Source organism: Hippoglossus hippoglossus, chromosome 19 (genome assembly GCF_009819705.1).
Source record: "Hippoglossus hippoglossus isolate fHipHip1 chromosome 19, fHipHip1.pri, whole genome shotgun sequence".
Taxonomy (NCBI): Eukaryota; Metazoa; Chordata; class Actinopteri; order Pleuronectiformes; family Pleuronectidae; genus Hippoglossus; species Hippoglossus hippoglossus.
This window is the reverse complement of record NC_047169.1, coordinates 17143257-17169061: the sequence shown is the minus strand read 5'-3', so window position 1 is coordinate 17169061 and position 25805 is coordinate 17143257. Positions and strand designations below refer to the sequence as shown.

Genomic DNA, 25805 nt, shown 5'->3' with positions numbered 1-25805 from the left:
TTTTAAAAGCAACATGCTATTTCAGAAAAATGGTGGGAAAAGCACAAGAACACGTTCATTCTTCTTCTGTATGTGTCAGACATGAGTGAATGCAGTTCAAAATACACCATAAGCAGAGCATTTCAAAATAGACACTCTCCAATATACTTCTGGCCATTGTGGATATTGGCCAGTAGTGTTAAAGGTTCAGTGTGTAGAATGTAGTGATATCTAGTGGTGAAGTTGCATGTTGCAGGTGAATACTCCTCACCTCACCCTCCCCTTCTGAACATGAAGGAGAACCTGTGGTAGCCTTCAGATGTCATAAAAACTCAAAAGGTGTTTAGTTTGTCCAGTCTGGGCTACTGTAAAAGACATGGTGGCCTCCGTAGAGAGGACCCGCTCCAGATGTAAATATAAAGTATTTAAATATAAAGGGCCCATTCTAGGCTGAAGAAAACAACAATTTGTACAATTTAGATGATTATACACTTGTGAAAACATCACTAGGATTATTTTATATAAAATTTCTGCCAATAGATTCCCTTTCATATAAATCTTACACACTGAACCTTGAAATTATATTATGATATCAGTATATGAATATATGCCTATTGCTAATAACTCACCTGTTTGTGATAACATTTACAATACTGAGTTATCAGTTTTATTTGATTTCTTTTGAAACATTGTCGGTAGGCCTTGAATGATATATATTAATATTAAAATGGAAGCAGAAGATATACCATTTATCTCTGTTAAAATGCGTGATGAGAACAGCACTTAATAATACCATTTGATCCTCCTGGCTTGCGAATGGCCAGTTCTCGCAGCTTGTTGATAGTGAGTTGGCGGATCTCTCTCATGGTCATGACAATGTCGTAGTCACGCTCCAGGGTCTGACGGACCTCCACACCCATCAAGGAGTCCAGTCCCAGGTCAGCCAATGACGCATCAGTGTTCAGGCTGTTCACATCGCGCACACCTGCGGATAAAGAGGGCATTGAAAGATTGGGGAGATGGACATGATCACACTTACCTAAAGAAATAAAAAAAGTAATAGATAAGAACAACATGTCCATCCTAAGTAAGACAAAGAGTAATGTAAAATAAATTTAGGGCAGTGTTTATGCCATTTTAGGGCTGGATAAAAACAAAATGAAATAAATAAACTAATAAACCAGATACATTTCTCTTTCTCCCCTCTAAAAATCTACAGATAAAACATCTACTTTGCTTCACTATTTGCAGTGGTGGGTAGAGTAAATAGAAACAGTACTCAAGTAGAAGTAAAAGTACTCATAAAAATAAGAACTTAAGTAACAGTAAAAGTACTCATAAAATGCCAAAATACATGCTGTTAAGCACTGTTTGCTTTCAAACATCAAGAAAAAAACGTCACTGATTCCTCATAGGAAGGCTTGGATGCAGCCTGCATTGTGTGTGCACATGCATTCAGTTTCCAAAACAAACTTTTAACCTAGGAAGCTGCGGAATTAAAAAATCATAGACATGGCAAAGTCGCGAGAAGTGTGTGGCCCAATGTAACTGAGTAGGAGTAAAAAGTATTCTGCAAAACAACTACTCTCAGAAGTACAATTTATTGAAAAAACTACTTGAGTACATGTAACGGAGTAAATGTAATGCGTTACTACCGACCTCTTACTATTGGTTGGTTTTTAGTACTTTTGAACTTGGACATACTGTGTTAACTCTGTGTCTGTTCTGTTTGTCTTATGCTCTCCTCTACCTCTCTCCAGTAGCTATCCTTTGGTGTCTCATCTGTCTATCACACTCCTCATCTCTGCTGTCCCATCCTGTTTCCTCTCCTCTTATATGTCCTACCCATAAAAAGAATGAGATGAAGGATATCGAACCAAATTCTAACAAATCTCCAACATATTGAATTTTAATTTTGATTGTTTGTTGTTGTTTTATAATTACATCATAAAGATTTGATTGTTTGAAACATATCTTATTTGTAAATGTATTTAAAACATATACTTGAGTAGTGATGTGAACCAATATCAGATTATACATAGTAAACTAATCAGTTCTCTTCTGCTAGCTATCCCTTATTGCAGTGTAATTGGTGGGTTCCGTGTTTTTATTATATCTTTCCTCCATAACTCACATAAAATAAATGAAGTAAAATAAAATGTAAATGCTGACTAGAGAGGGAGAGCAGGTGATTGAAAGACCTAAAAGCTACTTGTATTTTTTTATTTATTTTCGAGGGCATTTAAGAGGAATTACAGTATTTTAAAACCTGGGCACTATGTTTAAAATGTGGGTAAATGAATGGGACTTAATTACTCTCTCTGACTCATGTTTGCACCCCCATCTTCCTACAATAACACCAGAGAGAGAGAGACTGAGACGGCTGTCGGTTGCGAGTGAGACTTCCTCGTTGAGCGAGACATGTGTATTGTTGCCAGACCCATAGCAATGACCAAGAATAACAATTAGAGGCTTTTATTGATGAAATAAAGTACTTTGAGTGGACATTTCTCGGACTGTTACTGTTGCCCCATTAGATCATATTGTAGTTACTGCTGCCATGTCGTAGCTGCGGACAGGGACATTTGAATTGATTCCAAATGTTTTTTTTAAGTACCATTCATTTACACACCCAAATTTATAAACATAGGGCACAGGATGAAAAAGACCAGAATTCTCCTTTAACACATGACTGCGATGACGGCTATTCTTAAAATAGGTCTAAATATACTGTACTTTTTGACATCACAGTTTACAGGACTGGCATCACTCAAGGTGACTCATATAGCCTGCTATAATCTATGTTACTTACTTATAACCCAGGACGGTTAGCTGACTCTGACCCTCTCTCTCTGCTATCTCATAGTTAAATTAGAGATCTGCTGCTGACATTAATGGTATATCTTATTTCCAAAAATTGCAGATTTGTGAAATACTGGTAAGTGGAGGAATTTTTTTCATCTATTTTTCACAAACAAAGGCAGCATGGAAGAGAACTGAGCAGTGAGAGTAACTGAAGGAAGGAGATCACAAAAAGATAAACTAGTTTCTGGACAGTTGATCCAAGAACCGGCTGGGTTTATTTCACAATCGTCCTGGACCAAGAGGCAAAGGAGCTGATCCCTGGAGCCTGACGGAGAAGATTTGAAAATCTGTCTCTCCATACTGAAACTTTCCTAGCTTCCCCGATTCCCTTTGCCTCTAGTAAATTCACCCCTCATCTGCCCTCTCCCTGGAGATCAAAGGACCCCCTTAAACACACACATTTCCCTCACTTTTCACTTTCATTGGACCCTAACTCCCCTCTCCAACAACCACCCACACCCATACACACTCACATACCTCTCTACTGACCAAATTATGAACTGAAAGGAATATAATATACAAACTGTTTTTCCTGAACACCCTCCCCACACAATCTTCTGAACTCGGACTATACTCAGTGAACTCTAATGAACACTTATTTCATTTGTTTATTAAATGGAGAGATCATTTTCTTATTTGGAAATGAATTAGTTTTCTATTGATTACTTGATATTTTGGTGAAAAAGAGTTCTAGATGTTCTTTGATTTGATTGTTATTTTAATTTGAATAATTAATTGAATATATATTGGTTAACTGAATTGATTTTTTGTGATTACTTTTCCTTTGATGACTTTTGTAGCAAGGTTAACAAGCTATCCGGGTTAGCTCTCTTACCGTGAAATAGAGAAAACCTACGCTACACTGTAGAAATGAACTTTCAGATATTTTAAACTTGCTTCACTTAAGTGATCTTTGGCAGTGAACTACAGCCCTGCTTTTCCTAAAAGGTACTGTACATTCATGTTGTTTGATAACACTTGATAACAGACTTTAAATCCAATCATCCAATCACATTGCAAAGGCACAACATGAGCCAATATATTGTCAGCATTTATAACAGATGACAAGCTTGATTACACCTTGTTTGAAAAACATGTGTTTCAAAGTGTGTTTTGGTGGGAATGATTTTGTATAGCTTGGCTCTTACCCAGAATGTGAGCTACAGCATCCACCAAGTCCCTCTGGCTTCCTGCCTCAGTCTTTACCGCTATCCTCTCTGCAAGAACAAAACTAGACACCACTGGCTGCTGCTGGCACAGGAAGTGGTCAAGCACCTCCATGCAGGATGTGATGCGCTGTGGTAGGGTGCCACCAATAACTGTATCATTGCCACCCATCATCTCCAGCACCACGCCCACGTCACCAATAGCACCCCACTGGACTGCCAGTGCAGGTAGGCCATCGTTACGACGCTTTTCACACACGCGTTCCATGGCTGAGTTGGCATAACCGTAGTTACTTTGCCCAGCATTGCCACGCCCGCAGCTGACTGAGGAGAAGGCCACAAAGTACTTGAGGTCTGGACACAACTTTCTTGTCACCCTGGAGAGGAAATTAAGTGAATGCATCAAGATCAAGAGAGAAGTAAATAGAAGTGCCTATAAGATCCCTAATTTGAATAGAAGGATAATGAAGACTGTGCCTTACTTGTCCAAGTTTATGGTGCCATCATATTTTGGTTTGTTGACCTCAAGGAACATCTGAGGAGTCAGATTCTCCAGCATGCCATCTTTCAATACCTGATAATGACATATCAATCATGTTAATGGAGTTTAGGTGGAAGTGAAATCACTGAAAAGTAGTTTTTGAGCATTAATACCATAATTTGAGATGAGTGTCAACTGTGAGTAAAGTAAGGTTCAAAGCACTACAGTACATTAGGGAAACGGCACAAAACATTAAGTGAAAGACATTCATGTTGTGTAAAAAATTTGTATCATTATGAAACTCTATATAGTAGTCTATATGCAACATGGGTGTAGGGTATGCATCACTCCTTCAATACCTTTCATTATTTTTGGTATATTAAGATTTATCTGCAAAGTCAAAACAAATATAACTTTTTTTTATCAAGATCCACAAATTCTTTTCTGAGAAGTCACCAAAAATGTTGAAAAACCCTATCTCAAAAATGTTAAAGAAGGGAAACAAATCATGGATTTGCACCCTAATCCAGATCCACATAAATAATAAATAGGTCCTGCCTTGGATCATGCCTCGCTCCTCATAAAATTTAATGTAAACTGGTTAAGTAGTTATTGCATAATGCTGCAAACAAACAAACAAACAAACACAAACAAAAACATAGCCTCCTTGGCAAAGGTAAACATGAATTATGCCTCCCAACTGTAGAGGGACCCTGGTTGGATTCAAGGGCAATTGTTTTAATGGGACTGACGGTGAGTGTTTGGTGTGTTACCATTGCTAGGTGAAAGATACCGCCCACTGGACCCAGTGCACCGGCCTCAGCGATGAGTTTCTCTGTTCCCTCCAGCGTGGTGACATCACTTGTTGACACCAGCACCTCCACATCTTGACTCTGCCATTCATGCACTCGCTTTGCCTGGTATCCTATAAACAGTTATATAGTAAACTGTTAGTAAAAACTTGTTCAAGCAGCACGTGGTACACCAATCTGTATCATTGATGATTCCAGAGCAAAGCTTCAGGTTTGCTTTATGTACAATGCAACTACAGGGCTATATACTGCAACATATGCCACTATGTTTTGAGAGTGTTCAAAAAAAGTTAGAATTTCATGAGGTTGCATTTGTGTGAGTACATGAGGTGCTCTGGTGGTTCTCTGGCATGGGTACTGCTTATGCCAATTAGGTTGAAAGTAGAAGCTTTTTTTCCTTCTCTGGCTCACTCGTCTCTGAGATGAGACGAAATGAGAATGGAATGGTCATCAAATTCAACACTGCCTTTTAAATAGCGAAAGAGGAAGCCCCATTGACCAGATTTAAATCCAGGATCAAACATATAAAAAAGAACAGGATGAATTTCAATACAACTTATAAACTGGACTTTTGTTCCTGGAGAGTGTGAGGGAGATGGGCGGCACCTCCCAGCATGCTCTCAGGCAATGTTGTAGACACAAGTTATATATATATTATAAATTCTCGCATTCACTGCAGATTCATTGCAGTGGACCCCACAATTTCACAACAAAGTTATCAGTGTATATACTGTTCTCAAAGGTCGATTCTCTCTAACCTACTGTTTTATTTACTGTACGTCACAAATACTTTGCTTTATTTATTATTAGATTATATGCAGTTACTTTACCTACTGTAATGTGTATCTTGCCTTTTGCTGTTGTTGATTTTAAAAGTTGAGCGCGTCTGAACTACTTTATATACTTTTGACTAGTTTAATCTAACACTTGTCTCTAAGATTTAATGTAATTGAACGATAAAATACAAATATTTAAGTAAAGTACAACTACCTCAAATTTGTACTTCAGTATAGTCCGTTACTGTCCACATGATTATATAAAACATTTTTTAGTTGATCACAGTGCGTGTGTGTTTGTGTGTGTGTGTCAGTGCTAAAAGGGAGGAGAGGAGGATGGACAGGGAAAGGAAAGAGATAAAGAGCGGGAGCAGGAAGAACCAGGTAAGAAAGTGGATGCATAGTCAAGACCACATAGTTAAAATGCAAAGACAGCCTCTATTTGGCCCCTATTAATTGCAATGTAGTTCGTAACTTCACTAACTGAAGGTCCCATCAAAAACAGGTGTGTTGAAATCTGTTATTATTCATTAAAATCACATTCTCATTAGGGGCTGAGCACCCCTAACATTCTGATCCTAGAATCAGTCCTGTTGAAAAGGTATAGGCAAACTAATAAGCAGTGTGGGTTGTCCCTCTACCAACATCTCAGTTAATTGTTTACCAGAACTTGATTGAAGTCAATACAAATAAATCATACTTCGTCATAAGAATAAAGAAATGTGTGTACACTGTCAAATTAAGTGTTTAAGTGGTATATTTAACCAATTTGATTTCCAAAAAATATTGATAAGCCTCAATGTGAAATTTGATTATTGGATTTTTAAGGCATAAAGAGTAGAGATTAGTTATAGTAATTAACAGGAAGCATCAGTTGTATGGACTGATCTAAAAACAACTAATTGACTGCACCAGGTCTCCTTTAATTTTCTAAAACCTCTTTAATATTGCTAAATATGCATTTGTATGATATTGATAAACGTCAAACATTTGACTTGTGCATATTGTCCAGAGCCTTTAGCGATAAGAGCAGAGGGTGGAATGGCTATAAAACACAATGGTGAAAGATGCAAGAACATGCTACTTCTCAAAATCTTATATCAGTGCATCAGCGCATCCAAGGTTTTTATTCAAGACCATAGACATTTATTAAACATCGTAGGAAGATGTCAGAAGTATTTTGTGGACTCAAACACTTCACCCACCCCTCCATCGGCATAGTTGTAAGTAGATAATGAGTGAATTTTAATTTTTCATTGTACTATCCCTTTAATATGTGAAAAAAACATGTAAAAAAGACGACAACAAACATGTATATTTCGATCAAATAAGAAGGACAGCATTCCTCCACAGCTCCCTAGCTTCATATCTTTCTACAGCTTTATATCATGTTGATACTGAGACCGTTTTTGACTCTGCTGCTTTAGTTTAAAAAGGCATTGAGGTAATGATGTCAGATCTACTGAGCGGGCCACATGGCTTTCATAGTACTGCCATACAAGCCAGTAGCCAGTCAGATTTTTACCTTTAGCCTCAGCATACCCTGACGTTCTGCTTTTTTACTTTTATTATACCAACCAGTCTGACAGAGCTTAAATATGATGGTTACATAACTGTTCCTGGTACCCCCCAACCCCATTTTTCTCCACTCGCCTTTAAAAAAAAAATGATTTATTCATTTTTTTGCCATCGAGTTTGTGAAGCACTTTTTAACCTTGTTCATATGAGTCCTATACAAATACAGTTATTATTTTTAATATTATAATTATTATAATTGTTGTGCATTACCATTCCTGATGCCTGATCTGGAAGTCAGCACCAGTTTTCGGGCTCCTCTCTCCATCAACCACTGTGCAAGCTCCAGACCGAAGCCACCCAGTCCACCAGTGATGATGTAGGAGTGGGAGGGGACACAATAAGTGCGTCTGATCGCCAGAAGAGACAAGGGGGAAGCAGTTTGGACTTCTGCACCCCTTTCCTCATAACGCACCTGTGTGAAGAGAAAACAACTAAGAGGATATACAGTATACTGATGTGTTGTACTATCAAGTAATAGAAGCAAAACAATCATGTGAGTTTAACACAAACTGAGGTAGAAGGCATTACCTGAAACGTCTTTGGATCTTTAGCATTAGGATTGTTCAATATTCTCTCTCTAATAGACCATGACCATAATAGACCATGTTCCATTATCCTCACACTAAAATCAAAGTTTGAAGGTCAGAGGTGAAACTAACCTGCAGCAGGACCTTGCCAATGTGCTTGCCCTGAGCCATATATCTGAATGCTTCCTCCACTTGGTCCCTCTCAAACACTGTGGTCTTTAGAGGCTGAACTACACCTCCCACAATGCCGTCCTTCAGTAGCTGGGATACTTCCTCCCACTCCTGGTTACCCTCTTCAAAGAGAGCATCCAGCAGGATGCCATGGAACGCTACATTCTTTAGGAAAAGACCCATACCTGAAGAGATCACAACAACATGATTATACTACTCAGTGCTAACTCGGACTGTCTCCGAAAAGTCAGACATTCAAGTCATGACCACTTGCATTTACTTAGTCACATCACTTCAAATGTGTTTACAAAGCAATGCAGGAGTAACAGCATGACAGGGTGTAAACCTTACAAACCTTCAAATGACCTAGCCACACAACTATCTGTGATGGAAGTACAAGAAATTTAAATAGCTGCAGTATAGGGAAATATACTATATACATATACTATATACTATTAAACAACTCTAATGTCTTCTGATATTTCAAGAAACATTTAAAAACATTTATGTAATCTTGAGGCTTGCTACTGACCCAGTGGAGAGTTGTTCGCAAGGTCAAATTTGCCGATCTCCAGGAATCGTCCATGGCGAGCTAGGCAGCGAACGCTAGCCAGCAGTTTCTCCTCAGCCAGAGAATTCAGAACTACATTAACACCTGAAGCACACACAGAAATGTGAAAATGCAATTGAATCGTTTCTTGTTCAAAAAAACATAAAAAAACTAAACAATGCAAAGCTATCATTTATGTATGTTGTATCTCGTATGGTAATCTGTACACTGAGGAAATTCCACTTAAAAAATTTGAAATGTAATCATCCAATCATCATTTTGTTGCAGCTCTATTTAACAATGTAATTTAACTTAATTCCAAATTGTGTTAATTTTGGGAACCTCCATAATATTTTTGAAATAAAGACTTGGTGTAGTGTGGTGTTATGTTTATTTCAAATCAATATTTCTAAGTCCTTATTTCAGAAATACTTTAAAAAAAACAAAAAACCATAACACAACATGTTACTGCAATATGAGATGTTGACCTTTGCCCTGTGTGTGGAGCAAGATGTGCTGTTCAAAAGAGATGTCTCTGGAGTTAGCGAAGGACTCTTCCGAGAGTTGAGAGAACCTCTCCTGCAAGTAGGCCTTCTTCTTTGTTGAGCCTTGTGATAACACATACGAAAAGGAGATTTTATAATTTCTGAAAGAGTGAGATTGTATGATAACTATAACAAGTCATACTTACGATAAAGAAAGCATTGAATAACAAAAACTTTGGTGGCCTCTCTTTAAGTGGCAGATATAAGCTTTCATATAAAATAAATAACAGTGAGTAATGTCACTACTAGTGCGTCTGTGAGTAGTTAAATACTAACCGACTGTGGTGAAGACTTTGCAATTCATGCTGAGTGCTATAGCAATGGCAGCCTGGCCGACGCCCCCTGAGCCTGAGTGGATGAGAACAGTCTCCCCATGGCGGAGCCTGCCACGCACCACCAGAGAGTAGTAGGCTGTGGCGTAGACCACTGGCACTGAGGCTGCCTGCTCAAGGGTCCTACACACACACACACACACACACACACGTTATATATATATATATTAGGGCTGTCAACTATCATTTTATTTTTTTTGATATTCTATTCTATATATATATATATATATATTTTTTTTTTTGCTTGTGATATATTTTGAGCATTGCTAGAAGAGAGCCTGTTACCCAAGCATTTCATTGCCAGCGACTGCTAAATGTAATTGGTGTGCACATGACAATAAAGTCTTGAATCTTGAATCTTGCATCGGTAACAACAAATACAATACTGTGCTGCATATATAAAAAATATACATGTTTGATTGACATTATATTTTCATGGTCTGGTCTGCACTTCATATGCTGAAACCCAACAGAGCCGCAGCAAACCTTTGCGCAATTTAATTTACATTTCTGCTAAAGTTCTGTCATTTCAATGACCTTGTACAAACTCTTTCTACATAATTAATTGCATCAAGTTCAAATTTAGTTATTGCAAACAAACAACCTTGACAATGAAAAATTGTGCTAATCATAAGTTTTCCTTAAACAGCATGCCCGTGGCGATTTTCGGTGAGTTTTTGTCAGGGGGCATGGCAAACAGAACAGAATACAGGAAGTGCATATAACTTCTCTGTATATTGCCCAATCTGCCTTCTCATGTATGACAAAGGTCCCACCCTGAACAGACCCTTATGGTAATATTGAATAATATTCATAACACCCCGTAGCTGTAACAGCAAATGTCATGTTTTACATTTTGGTTTCCTCTGGCTAGCTCGTTTACCCATTGCATGTGGAATTTGATCAGGAAAGCCTAAAGGAGTTGGTGATGCCATACAATTAAACTTTTGAGAGTTTGTCAGTGGGCCTGTCCATGGCAATAGATTTGAACCTCCTGGTGTGACAGGCAGCACTGAGAGGAAGTAGTTGACATGGGGGAGTGCAAGTGCTGCCTATAGATGCACTGTATGAATGTGTGTGTGAATGGGTAAATGTAAAACTGTACTGCAAAAGCGCTTTGAGTGGTCATCAGAGCTATATATAGATAGAGACCATTTACCATTACTTTTAACGAGTGGTGGAGAGAAATTATTTAAATACCCATATTTAAAAGGAATCGAGAAGCTGTTTGCCCCCTTAAATCTGTGTTTATGGGTGATTATTACTTGTTCCTCCACTTAGTCCCTCTCAAACAATGTGAGAGGGACTGTGATTTTCTAGCTGTGAGATAAGTGATGGCATGCCAGGTTGGATAAATATGTTGTTTTCCAGTGAAATAGTAAATGGTCTGTATTTATATAGCACTTTTCTAGTGTTGGTGATTACTCAAAGAGCTTTACAGTACGTTTTTTTGTCATTCTCCCATTCATACAGTGCATCTATGGGAAGCACTTTTTCTATGAGGGGCAATCCGGGGTTCAGTATCTTGCCTAAGGACATGATGTGGGATGATTAAAAAAACACACACACAATACACACAAACACAGCATATTTACAAATTAGAAAACTGACCAACAGGAGGGAATATCCCAGAGGAACCGTCTGTCAGCGTTCACACTTGTTGCCAGGCCTTTAGCAGGTAACAGGCCCATCACACGCCGACCACTGGGGTCACGACCAGAAAACTCCATACCCAACATGCACTGCTGCAGAGCTACACCCCCTACAGAAAGTACAATGAAAAGTAGAATTTAATAAATTGTGAGAGCTTGATGTGCAAATTGACAGATGTTGACAATGCGCACCTGGAATAGCATCTGGTGGAAGTTTGCCAGTTGCAAGCATTATATCTCTGAAGTTGAGCGAGCTATAGTATACGCAACATTGTTGCATTTCAGAGCTGTTGGCCACAAAATGACAGAGTGGGGAGGCAATCCATCGCAGAGTAGATAGGTCACCTCGAGTCAACACGTTGATGTAGGCCTGCTCTGTCAACTCCTCATTTTGATCTGGCAATCACAAAACACAAACAAATGCTTTAATGAAACTGTAACCCATTAAAATATATCAAACACTCTTCTCAACAGAGAGGATGTCACAAAGGAAAACAAGTTATTAGCATCAAGCTGAGCTGGACATATTTTTTGTTAATTCTGAAACTGTGGCAGGACAAATCAAAAAATTGTGAACCCGCCACAGTCTAAATAATTAATGGGAAAGATGGCGAGATAGAGCATTTTCGAGGTACCTGTACGTGTTCTCAGAGCGCCATTCTAGTTTACACCATTTGAATTTGTTTTCAATCAAGCACTTTTTGTTGAGATGCACAATTTTTTTCTAATATTTCTGTTATTTTCTTTAATTCTTATTAACTGGACATAATTAACAATCCCTCCAGTTCAATGTGAAAACTGACCTATAAATATTATTTTATTATATCATAATATTAAAACATTATTAAATTGAACTTCCAAGGGTATCAGCATGTTGCAGATTTATAAAGGTATGTTCTGTTTTCAGGAATTATGCAACCTCTTTGCCCCAACCAGGAGATTTGTATAAGCAGTATATTCAAAGCTGTCGGGACAACGGAAGGACCTGCTGGAACGTGAAGGAGGCTTTAGACTTTGCTCTAAACGGTACGTGCATGACTGCAACTGACAACTATGACGTCTGACTGTCTATGTGGACAGTACACACTTTACGGACCATCGCTTAAGCATGCAATAGCACTGCTCACAGCAGTATAATGCAGCAACGGAGCAAAAAAACAAGCGAGAAATCTCTTATGAAAATTTTCAAAATCCTAAAATGTTTTGGTTCATTATGAAACAGTGGAGGGACAAATTAGAATATAGTTGGCCTGCAAAGTCTATATAATTAATGAGAAACACTGCTTTGACATGGAGAAATAGGGCATTAGCCTTGGCGACGGATTATGCTCTCAGAGCATCCTTCTCGTTACCTCCAACCTCCAAGTAGGTTATGTTTTCTTCAGCGTTTTTTGTTCCAGCCGATACTTGGCACAGATGTTCCTTGATACCAGCCATTGGCTTATCGTAGAAGATAACTGCAACTAATGATTATTTATTATTTCTGTTTTCTCCATTAATCAATTGATTGTTTATTTTTCATTAATACTCCAGTGGTTCCACTCTCTGACCTGAGCCACATATTGATATTGTAGACAACATATATTGTAGATATCCATCCATCCACGTCAGGAAAAAAATGCAGGGAGGTCCAAAAATTGTGCCTTATTCACCAACTGTTCTTAAGAAGAAATTTCTTATTAAAACCCACTTGCGTAGTTTTAACAAAGATTATGACATTCTCCAATATTTTCTTATCTGGGATTTGTTCTTACGTCAGAACAGTATAAAAAAGCCAACATGACCGACCTGAAACGGATATTATTTAAAACACGCAATATTGCCAATGATGCGCTGGTTCAGCTCATATAACTCTATGCTAATTAGGAACTTACAGAGACATGACATTCATCAATATAAGAACACAAGTGCAAACAATTTTGTAGTTTAATAACACAAGTTTTCTTTTGAAACATAAGAACAAATTTAAGAAAATTCTTAAAAAGATATAAGTTGTCCAGTAGCTTATAGGGTAAAATATGCTGCTTCCCCTCGAACACTGAATTGTTTTGAACTTTTCATGTCTGCCACTATAAAAAAATATCCTTCCTGAAATTACACATGTCAGCAAACTGTAATTTTTTTTCTCGAAGTAAATGTACAACATTTCTTATAAGCACTGTTGAGCTGTTTTACAATAGAGATGTATGGTAAATGGTCTGCATCAGAACCACATCAGTTAAACCAAATAATAAGTGATATTTTTATATACTGTTACCAGAAGTGATGAGCTGGTGCCTGAAGACGCCCCAGTGTCCATCTCTGAACACATTTACAACCAGATCTCTTTCCAGCACTGACGTCATGGACTTAGGAGCCAGTTGGAGGCTTGGTGCAACTGAAGACTCATTTAGATTGGACACAAACGCACAGCTGGTAACAAATAAGGAGGAAACCGAGAAAAGGAAAACAGAACACAGAATTAAAAAAGCAAATCCTAGAAAGTGAGTGCAGTGCTACCTAATCACTAGAGTCTTTATGATAAATATAGAAAATATATTACCAATATATAGAAAACTATTACATATGGCCAAATTCTATACCTGTGTCAACACTAGTGTAGGATATTGTATGATAGAAGATATGTCCTACCGTATGCGGCTGCCACCTGGCTCCTGCCGTAAACAGTTGACCATTCCAACAATGCCACAGTTGGCCTGAGAGGCAGTCAACCACACTGGACAGTCTGTTGTCTCCACCATCATTGCCTGCCAGACAGATCCACATAGTTACTCACAGTCATGACTAACGTGACATTTGTAAATGATGATTGAAGTCACAATAAAACAGTATACTGATATACAGTACTTTCAATATAAACATTATGATCTCTCTTTGATCTGACATTCTGAATTGAAAGTAAGACTCACAGAAGGATATAGAACCCACCTTGAGTTTTTCTACCCATTTGTAGTCGGTAGTGTCCACAGAAAGGTAAATAGGCTGTTTGGCTGGAGACCGGTTGCGACAAAGAAAGAGGGCTGAGCCATAAAAAGACTTCCTGACAGCCACCAGACTGAGGGAAACCTCAGAGAAGACCTTCTCCCACTCAGCCTTGTGACAAGAAGGAGATACTATCAGTAAACATCATCCCCACTCCCATAAAGTGATGCTAGCATCTCCAAGATAATGTCACTGAAAATTTAAAAATATATATTTGAACTATCAGCTTCAGAGGTGTTGACTCACATAGATTGACAAAATTATGCATCTATCAAACTGTGAACCGTTTTTAGAGTTATCAGTGCAATACGATATAAAATACACAAAAATTATTAAGAGTATTTATAGTTTCTTTAAATGATTAGAAACCTGTTTACCTGTGTGAGTAGTCCTTGCTGGTTGCTGCTCTGGGCTGTGTTGGAAAGGAAGGCCACTGTTTCAGCCAGTGTCTCTCCTTTCAGCAGGGTGTGGAGGAGAACAAACCCTCCTTGTTTGGCTCCAGAAGACAGATTTGCCACCAGCAGTTTAGGGTCCATCCTTAGAGGGCCCCAGGCGTGATTACACAACACTAGGTCTGCCCCGCCTATTAGGCTTCCAGGAGCCGGGCCCATCTGAGGATCCCACTGAGCTGAAGTGACCGCCAGCTCCTCTAAGGTGGCTTGGTAGGGGGTCAAAAGATCCAAGTTGGATGCTGTGGCAGTGTAGTCCACACGCAGCATGGGCTGGACATTTAGGAGGGGTACCACATGAGAGAAGAGCTGGCCATCATTAGTGAGAGCCTGGTAGGGGTCAAAATTAGGAGGGTTTAAGCATAATGCAGTCATTCTGCATCTGAATGAAATTTGCCTATTTTTTACATAAGACTTATTGTGAGTTTTCAGTTTTACCTCAAGGACTTTGATCTTGCCGGGCATGCTGTTTTCCAAAGTGATGTCCAGGCAGTGTCTGAGAGCATGGTTGTTTAGCAGTCCCTGTAGCAGGCTGTCTTGCAGCAGACATGCCCTCTCCTTCTCCACCAGCTGTTCCAGTTCAGACTGAAGATTCCCATTCAGCTCCAAGGCACAGAGCAAGGCCAGCAGCCGCGGCAGGCCTGGCTGAGAGGGCTCAGGGCATGGAAATGGGCTGTCTGACTCCACTTGTAGCCCAGGGATGGAGAGCTTGACACCATGAGGGGCCAACTTTCGCTGCAGTCTGTGAATTAAACCTAGAGAGAGTGGGATTAAGTGTAAAAAGCAAAACAACTCAGAGGTGTTCTATATAAAGAACATTCTAAAAGATTGCAAAAGGGAGACATAAAGTGTCAGTAATAAAAAAAAAAAACATAAGCTGATGCTTCTGAGAGCACAGCGTAAATAATACTAGTAAAACTGAAACAACAAATGGCTAATTTTGTTGCCCTATAACAAACAACAGTGTTAAACAGACCTTGCATGTTTGGACCTTACAGACACCATGTGAAGATGATCATAATTGTGGTTGTTTGAGACCCCTGGTATCAGCATCAGCCTTGGGCTGGTTATGGCTTTATAAGATAAAAAACGTCATCAAACACTATTTATAAATCTGGTGGAAACTCTTATATCTAAGATCTCAGAGTTAATGGATAATCAACAATAATCAACACCCCAACTTTACAAACTTTTACACCTTATATTAACTATATGGTATCCATGTATATTACAAATAGGTAAAATTGTTGTTGAGTAACACCTAAAGTAGAAGCCTTCCAACTATGAATACTGCTGTAGAATATTGCAGTCCAAGAAGAAAAGAAGAGGATGCTACACCTGAGTTGGTAAATAAAAGACACCTCTTCAGCCCCTTGGCATCTAATATCTTCCATTGCCACAATAAGCTTATGTATTTATGTATCAAACGACTGCATTGCTGTAATTTAAAATAAATATTAAATCAAATCACTGAAAGGTGTTTAAAATTTAAAATGTTATCTGAAGTGATGGAAAGTTATACATCCCAACTATGACAGAGGGTTCAATCTGTTTACCTATGCAGATTCTCAGCTGGTCTGTAAGTTTCCCATCGGCTGTTAGGCACTCTGTCTCCACATAGGGAACAAACACAAATTCCTCCAGGGTGGGTGGACTCTGTTGATGCTGCCGACGTGGGGCAACAGTGGCATGCAGACCGCAGATTTGGACTCCACCAGCAACTACTTTGTCAAGGCAACTGTCGACATGGACATCCACAGCTAGAGAAATTAAAGAGAGAAAAGTTTGACGTTGGAATTTACATGAACAGCACGTAAATGTGTTTCTAATCAGATCTGTAAAATCTGTCGACAAGTAGCCTATCACGCACGTACGCACACACGCAGGCACGCACGCGTATTGAGTTGCCTCAGTCCTAAGAGTCCTGTGTAGAAGAAACTCAGGAAAAAGTTTCTTTGTGTAGAAGAAACCCAGGAAATATGAAATGGTTGTCCTTCTGGAAGTTTCACCTATCTCCACAGGATCTCTGGAGCTCAGCTGGAGTGACCCTAGATTTCTTAGTCACTTTGCGCACGCGCGCACACACACGTAGGCACACACAACGACACACACACACACATACCACGCTTAATACAAACACACACACATAGTCACTGTATATAAAAAATCGACATGCCTGTTTTGATTGGGCTGTTTGCTTGGCTGGTGTTAATGCCAGTTGCAGCTTCCTTTCTAAAAGTGTGACCTGCAGTACTTGAGTCATGGCAAGTAAAACCAGCTGCGGGAAGCCAGATTTTACTTACTTTCAAAGTTCAGTGAAGCTTGAGTCATTATGCAGAACCTCAAACTGGAGAATCAGTTGTTGTTGGCATGAACGCACCTGTTGTCATAATTAACAATGCGTTACGTTTAGGAAACCCAGTCGCCACGGCTAGAGCCTGCTGGTCGCCTATTTATTCAAAGTTTAAAAATATTGAATGTATCGCGTGTCCAAATTGCACCAAATTTGACACTACACTTCCTTGAGCCCTTAACAATCCACGTGCTAAGCATGAAGCCGATGAGATGAAAGTTTCATGAGATATGCTACTAATAATGTGCATGCATATTGTCTATTAAAATTGGCTTTGAATACAATGATAACACACCCTTCTTTCCATCAGTGTACTCGCAGATCTTTTCCAGATGGACAGCTGGATCAATACACACAGAGCGTATTCTGGTTGGCAAACGCAGACTTCGACCCGACAGCCCGACCACAACCATCTGCAGCATGGTGTCCAGAAATGTCACCCAGTTTTCTGTCCACAGCAGCTTCCCACTATCTCCTGGAAACAGCCCATCAAATGACAATTGAAGCAAAAGCATTGCATAGCAACCTATTGCTACTTTAGGCTGGGAGATACTATCATATTGCATTTATATTTCTATTAAAAACAAAACAACAGATGTAATAGTAATCTAAACAATTCAAAAAGATTTTAAAAAAAATACACACTTCTTACTTATCACTTACACCTATCCCTTTTACCTGTATTGTTGGACTCCAAGATGCCTTGGAATGACTTTCCATAGTCATAGCCACGCAGGCGCAGCTCTTTGTAGATATCATGTGCTGTCAGCTTCACTTTCGGGTCATCATTAACATTGCCAGCTTGTTGACTTATCTGACTATGGAATGAATTGAGGGCGGCATCCTCCAGAATGGTCACCTTGCCTGAAAAAAAGATAAACGGTAAATGGTATTTTCTCTATGAGAAGGGGCATTTTGGGGTTCATTATCTTGCCCAAGGACACTTCGGCATTCAGAATAGGGAGACTGGGATCGAAACGCCGACTCTCTGGTTAGCAGAGGTGGGAAGTAACGAAGTACAAATACTTCGTTAATGTACTTAAGTAGATTTTTCACATATCTGTACTTTACTTGAGTATTTATTTTCGTGACGACTTTTTACTTTTATTCGATACATTTGAACACAAATTTCTGTACTTTCTACTTCTTATATTCTCGAAACAGGCTCGTTACTTGAGCAGTGGCGGTTGGCGCAATGCACGGCGCACCTCTCTCTCGCTCACTCGCGTGCCCCCTGCCTCGGGAGATACGCAGGCCCGGCGGCGTATTTGCTGTCGGGGGGGCAGGGCAAGACCCTAAGCGTCCGGAGGTTGGTCGGGCTGCCTTGGTCGACCGGGGTCGAGCAGGCTATACCGGTAATGATCCCTCCGCAGGTTCACCTTCAGAAACTTTAAGACTTTTACTTCCTCTAGATAGTCAAGTTTGATCGTCTTCTCGGCGCTCTTCCAGGGCCGTTACCAACTCTGGCAGGGCCGATACGAGGACCTCACTAAACCATCCAATGGGCAGTAGCGATGTGTGTACAAAGGGTAGGGACTTAATCAACACGAGCACATTCCCCATCCATATATTCCCTTTAGAATTATCCAGGTGCTCATGCAGGAGCTCGGTTCAGTTCAGTCTTCATTATTCTGTCTGAAGTGTGGCCTGCAGCAAAACTAGATTGTGTCCAGTGATTTTTTTTTCTTCTCTGTACTAGCACTGTCCAGGTTGTTAACAAAAGAGAAACTATCCTATTTTGTGTGCCTAGAACTTGTTTCCTTTTGCTGAGTTATCATAAGGGGCAGTGTGAATCATTCCTGCTACTGATTAGAAAGTGAAAGGTCCATGTTTAGTGATATTTACAGAATTCTTTAGTGGTTACACTGTGGTCTATTAGTGTTCTTAGGCAGACACAAGAGGCACTTGTTTATTCTGTTGTGTTGGTTCTTTGTTGTCCCTAGAAGTTCAGATGCACTAGTCCATTACTATTTGAACCTCAGCATCTGGGGTTCCAAATTTGTAAAATTATATAGTATATGTATATTTTTGTTATAATTTTTCAGTCAGTTGATATAAAGCCTGAAGAGAAAAATGTTGGGTTGTTTTGTGTCTGTATAGGCCTACTATAAAAAGCACTTTGCATTTTTAATTTTGGTACTTATACTTTTACTTTTGATACTTAAGTACATTTCAACACCAGATACTTTTGATACTTAAGTACATCTAATATGAGCTACTTTAAGACTTTGACCCAAGTCATTTTCTTACGGGTGACTTTAACTTTTACCGGAGTCACTTTCAGGTAAGATATCTGTACTTTTACTCAAGTATGGCTTTCAAGTACTTTATACACCACTGTTGGTTAGAGGACAACTGGTCTAATCCCTGAGCCACAGTCGCCCGAAAGATGCAGAATAAAAACATTGACATTTTCTCTGATTTGTTGTCTATGATCTAACAAATTGATGTCCGTTACAACAGGCCAAGCAAACACCCCATTCCAAACAGGCAGGTTTAGAACAGGCACTGCACTATCTACATGATTGCTTAACTGAGTGGAAACATGAGGTCAGATGTTGTTAAATCCTGTTGGCCAAATCATGATGATGTTTTTATATACAGTGAATATGCATGTGTTTGTATTAGGGAAGGTGTGTGTATGTGTGTGTGTGTTTGAGTAGCTCATAATAGTACAATGCAAAGTATTCAGACCCCTGACTGTTACAAAGGAAAAACTGAAATATCAAATTGACATACGAATTCATATTCTGAAATATGGCCTGAAATTTTTCAGTTCAAAAACTACATATAACAAATACAAAAAATACCCACCACTGACAGCCAGATTTCCATTCTCTGAAACCTCAAATCTGTTGGTGGCAGGCATGAGATGCACCTCCAACTGGATAGAACCTGAGAAGTGCAGAAAGATGAAAAGAAATGACACGTTGAGTGACAGAAACAGATGGACTGATGAACTGCTTGTCCTCATCATCACTTTCATCGATCTCCATACACCCCCATCCCTGCTGCTCTACTCTCACCTGTCTTTGGTAGGATGGTAGCTCTGTGGATGGTGATGTCCTCAAAGTTTACTGGGGTGCTTTCCATGACAGCACCCAGACTTCTCACAAAAGTGCGCCAGGCTAAAACCAGGTAGCCCGTTGCTGGGTAGAGCACACGCCCATCAATGCAGTGTCCAATCAGGTAGTTGTTTGTTGACTCTGGGTTTACATCTGTTGTTGGTTATGGACACCGACCCACAATGTGACCAAGTATAATGAAAAAGCACAGTTTAATATTTTTCCTTTACATAACAAAAGAATATGGATGCCAAGTTTTATTCCACCTGTGCAGTCCTTACCAATATTATAGATGCTGGCTGAATTGGATCCTCCGGAGCCAGAAGAAAAATCCTCGACCTTGGGGACATCCCAAGTCTGGGCATGGTCCCATTGGACCAAGGGAGAGATCAAAGGGGTACCAACTGGCACAGGGTACATCACAGCAGGCCAGAGCCTGTTTACATCCACATTGATGCTACAGAGGTGCATAAAAAAGAATTATAATATTAATGATAACAAACTGCATCTAAGAGTGCTCAAATAGGAGGAGGAAACAGCAAAGCCCATCCGGAACAACATATCCCCCAACCTAAACTGATACACAAAAAATAATAGAGTAAGGCATTTACTGACCCATTAATGTAGATTTTGCCAAGGTTTGAGAGGAAGAACTCAAGGTTGTTGGGGAGTCCTACCTTCATCAAAGGAAGGACGGAACAAGTAGGCTTCAGGCTGCGCTTCAGAATGGTCTATGCCGAAAACAAGTGTAAACATTTTTAAACTCAGAAGGTAGAGCAGGTCATCCACAAACCAGAAGGTCAGCTGTTCGATCACAGTCTCCCCCAAGCAACATACCGAAACGCAAATTGGTCTAGACGGAGTTGCCAGCAGTTTATGTGTGATGTATCATAGAGTGCATTTATGTGCAGCCATTTACAATATACCATTTTACAAAGAGAGGGAGAGAGAGAGAGAGATAAAGAGACATGATTTGCTCATCACAGATTTTGAATTATTCATTCTACCCAAATAACTAAAACTTATCATAATGGAATACACACCTAATAGTTGAGATGTCATATTATCATGTACATATTATAAACAACAATAATTATATCTAAAAATTATATTATCATCAATGTTGGATTATCGCAACAACCCTAGTTGCTACCAGAGGGAGGACCAAGATATTGTTTGTCTTGTTATGTAACTTACATGTTATGTCGTGTGTGTGTGTGTGTGTGTGTGTGTGTGTGTGTGTGTGTGTGTGTGTGTGTGTGTCTGTCTGTGTCTGTCCGTCTCTGAACCTCTTCATACAGACAAAAATAATCACATTTATTCAGTTATTAATCTATGGTATTGGATCATGAATCCAGATTGTTCCAGTCACTTTAACCCTGATGTCCTGGCTGTGTGTGTCCCGTTACATCTCGTGTTGTGTGTAGCAGGCAAACTGAATGCATACAAAAATTATCTTTTAAATGTGTTAAAATATGCTCATAAACTCTAGACCACATTAAACAAACACAAAGTAAACTTCAGTACTGTTCAGGTCATAATAACTTGTGTTTAGTGTTGGTGTTTATTGTTAAAGTGAGTAAAGTGAGCACAGTTCAGAGGAGGAGTGAGAACACGTGGCAGGCTAATACGGAACAGGCTGCCACTGCAAAATCAAAATAGTGGAAACCCTAAAATAAATCAATTTAATACTAGTCAGTCAAGTTAGAATATAAGACTCGAGTCCAGACCTCTGGCTGTTACAATATGAAATATAAATTCAAAACAATCAACTATATTTCATTTGCCTTTCCCTATGGACACTTCCATGCAATACAAATAGTTCACCTGCCATCTTATCTGTGGCGTGTAAAGGGAAAGTTTTTTGAAGACAGGGTTGATGATTGACTCTCTAAGCAGCCAGTAAGGGCTCACCCAATGTTTTCTTCACTAATGATACATAGGTACGTGCTAGCATAGACCACCCACATCATGTCATTTGATGCCTGTAGAAACAGTAACCAGTGTGTTAATATGAGGAGTGTAAATGTTTAAACTGCTGCTTATTGGAATGTTGATGTTTGTGGCCTTTGTGGCATGCTGACTGTACCTGTAGCAAGGCATTAGGCGCTATCTCCACCACCACAGCATTTTCGGGAACCAGACTCAGGCCCTCCTTAAACAGCACAGGGCTGACCAGGTTGTTGACATAGTACTCAGCTGAGCTGTACAGAGCCAGAGGAGAATCCCACGCAGACTGAGGGATACTGGTGCTTACCCAGCGGGATGAACGCTGGCATGGCTCCTTGATCACCTAAACACAAAATTATTATTTGGTAGTTCAAATATTTTTTTAATAATTGATCAATAGTCAAATACAATCAAAAAAGCATGAAAAGATGTGCAGGAGGCAACTTGGTTTACTTTATTACTCTTACTATAGTAATAATAATAATAGTGATGCTAATAATCTGACATATCTAGCCTGGTATAACAGTTTTAGATATAAATTCAACAAAAACTATCATTATGATGCAGGATAAAAAACAGGTTTAGACCTTATCATTATAAATCAATTAACTATAAATATGACAATTAAAGGTATGGCATAAAAACACCAGACAAATTATAAATTTTACAAATTATTATACCAAATAGTTGTGGGAATGTATTACCAAGTCTCCCACGTAGCTGTTAGATTGTTCAAGCGTCATGACTTTACTGTTTTGGACAATTCAAATACAGCAGAGCTATGTACCTTCTTTAGAGCAGCCAGCAGGTTGGGAGCAATGGAAGCCATGAAGTAGGAATGGAAAGCGACACCAGCAGTGTGCACTTCTCTTGCAAACACTCCCTGATCTTTCAGCTCAGATACAAATTTCCGGATTGCTTCCTAATGAAACACACATATCACATCTGTCAACGAAATACTACAACCTAACATAGTTTAAAGCCTCCTTTAAAAAAATGTTGTCACTGCTATGATTTTCAACAACTGTATTGTTAAATTGTGTAAAATTGATGTTGTCTATGTTGGCAACAAAAGACAAAGTCTGATTGAATGTTTGACCTGAGGACCAGAGATGGTGATGGTTTTCTCAGCGTTGTGGCAGGCTGGGACAACTCCTTGAGGACACTTAGCCAGGCACTCATCCCAGGTCATCCCTGAAGGATAGACAGTGAGCACAAGTGTAAGACTATTCATTTTAACTTTATTACAGACACTAAAGGTCCATATCCAAGATTATTAAATCATTATTAAAACACATACAGGCATTTGTTTCAGTGTTTCCAGAAAGAAGAGGAATACCTTGTGTCCCTCTGTCGAGGCTCAGTTAAGACCATTATGATAACATTTCTCGAATAAGTTAATCAACGCCTACATTTGTACATAAAATTCCTCAAGACAGCAGGGAAAGTAGGAACATTACAGGCCACAAACATGTGACCTGCACAAGCCCAGCTTGAGAAACCTTGGAAAGATTTTAAATGCATCATTAAATGCCACCTGAAGCTTTTTCATTTTAGTTTTACTGTAACTGCGCCACAAGTGCGCGGTATAGAATGGAGTACAGTAGGCTCAAAAGAAGGATATTTTAACATCCTCTGTACACATGCAAAATTTGCGTACCAGCATATTGGCTTGTGCATACAATTTACAACACTTCAGGTGAACATCGTCATCATCACAAAAATCATCCCAGATGATAGCTTTTTATCCTTGTTGGTTTTAGCAATCATAACCACGCTCTTCTTAGGGTTAAACTTAATATCAAACTGCAAACCATAATCTGAACAGACTCTAAGCAGCTGCTGCAAACCAGCGCTATAGGGGGAGACAGTATGACTAAATCATCAGCATATAAAAGCTGGTTGACAAGCCTGTCCCCCACCACACATCCAGTCTTACACTCTAACTTTTTTTGGAAAGATCATCCATATACAGATCGAAAAGAACAGGTTACAGTATTCCACCCTGTTGGATACCATTGGCCACTGGGAGTGGTGCAGATGTACTCTTACCCCATGTAACTTGCATGGTTAGATGTGAATACCAAAAGTGCAAGATCCTTATCAAGTATGGGGGAACTCAGTCAAATGCTTTAGATGCATCCCAAAAACACATCAATATAAAGGTGTCATGTCTTCTACACTTACTAAAAATTTCCTTCAGAGCATATATACAGATATCTGTGCCATGATTGTTTTTGTCCTAGTTACTACTGGTAGCATGAGGTGGTACCTGCAGCCCAATCAGGTTGCACAGGTAATCCAGCTCCTCCAGGACAGCACATCCATATGTGCGGTCGCAAGAAGGTCTCAAGAGCATGGAGGAGATACCAGGAGACCAGCCATTACACGAGGAGAGCTGCAATGCTGTTTACGCCTGAAACTTGAACACTTCTCCCACCCCTCCATTGGCATACTGGTGAGTAGATAATGAGTAAATTTACATTTTTGGGTGAACTATCCCTTTAATCAGTCCAAATGAATTGTACCAGATGGAATGAAATTGCCTACGGGCAGTCCTAATATATCACTGTAAGGGTTTTGTATTTGCCAGTGTTTAGGTTCCACCTCTTTTTGAAGAAGTGTTTTCTGTTTATTAGTACATCCCTGTGTATATGTTTGTTTGAGTTGTTCCTGTGTTTCATGTTTTCACACTCCGTGTTCTGTTTCCTGTTTTATTTTGTAGTCTCTGTTCCTTGTGTGTTTTCTTTCTTCACTTCCTGTCTGTGATTGTCTGCAGCAGTCCACCTGTGTCCAATTGCCTCTACCTTCCCTGTGTGTGTATATAAGTCTCTGTGCTCCCCTTTGTCCTTGTCCGATCGTTGTCTAAGTGCCGTTATGTCCTGTCCTCCTGTGTTTCTGTATCCTGTGTCTCCTGAGCTCCCGTCCTGTTCACCTGTGTAAGCCTCCTGTGTTTTCTCCCATGTGCTTTTGTTTCTTCAGTTTTACCTTTTGAGATTCCTGCGTTTATTCTTATTTTTCTGTTAAAAACTGTTTATTAAAAAGACTTTAGTTCAAACTCTGCATCTGGGTCCATCTGCCTTACCTATTCCTGACAATCACATCTACAAGGACGTGAGGTCACTGTGACCTTGATGTTTGACCTTAGGCTCTTAAAATCGAGTGATTTAATCCTGGAGTCCAAGTGAATAATTGAGCCCAATGTGAAAGGATTCCTTGATGGCGTTCCAGTAATGTGCTTTGTGAGGTCACTGTGACCTTGACCTGTGAATATTTATACCAAATTTGGAGAAATTCCCTCAAGGCATTCTTCAGATATCGTATTTATGAGAATGGGACAGACAGAGGAACAACCGTCAAAAACGTAATGAAAAAAGCTGTGGCAATCAAGTACCGCTTTCACTGTTTCCATTGCCATGATGAGCATACATCTCTTAGCAGATAGACAGACCTGCTCTCACTATGCATCTGGTGCTATCATGCACAGTATGTGTGTTGATTTATTATAAAGGCATTATAAAAATATAACCAGTAGGCGATTTGTACGGAAATGAGGGAGCATGCATCCCCTT

The 25805-nt window shown here is 39.5% G+C and overlaps 1 protein-coding gene across 1 annotated transcript in view; it reads right to left on the bottom strand.

Annotated features, from left to right (window-relative positions):
- fasn (fatty acid synthase) overlaps positions 1–25805 on the bottom strand; it is a 63813-nt gene that overhangs the window by 5589 nt on the left and 32419 nt on the right. Inside the window, exons 12-37 of the mRNA XM_034571119.1 lie at positions 23333–23427; positions 23021–23155; positions 22373–22576; positions 20899–21014; positions 20565–20740; positions 20245–20436; positions 20033–20113; positions 17897–18082; positions 17514–17693; positions 16422–16625; positions 15304–15620; positions 14794–15195; positions 14363–14527; positions 14066–14181; positions 13692–13846; positions 11627–11830; positions 11394–11544; positions 9727–9905; positions 9394–9513; positions 8888–9010; positions 8317–8540; positions 7868–8069; positions 5265–5416; positions 4493–4584; positions 3993–4387; positions 773–964 (exon numbers count right to left, since the gene is read on the bottom strand). Coding sequence (XP_034427010.1) covers positions 773–964; positions 3993–4387; positions 4493–4584; positions 5265–5416; positions 7868–8069; positions 8317–8540; positions 8888–9010; positions 9394–9513; positions 9727–9905; positions 11394–11544; positions 11627–11830; positions 13692–13846; positions 14066–14181; positions 14363–14527; positions 14794–15195; positions 15304–15620; positions 16422–16625; positions 17514–17693; positions 17897–18082; positions 20033–20113; positions 20245–20436; positions 20565–20740; positions 20899–21014; positions 22373–22576; positions 23021–23155; positions 23333–23427 — 4758 coding nt within the window. The remainder of the gene's footprint in view (positions 1–772; positions 965–3992; positions 4388–4492; positions 4585–5264; positions 5417–7867; positions 8070–8316; positions 8541–8887; positions 9011–9393; positions 9514–9726; positions 9906–11393; positions 11545–11626; positions 11831–13691; positions 13847–14065; positions 14182–14362; positions 14528–14793; positions 15196–15303; positions 15621–16421; positions 16626–17513; positions 17694–17896; positions 18083–20032; positions 20114–20244; positions 20437–20564; positions 20741–20898; positions 21015–22372; positions 22577–23020; positions 23156–23332; positions 23428–25805) is intronic.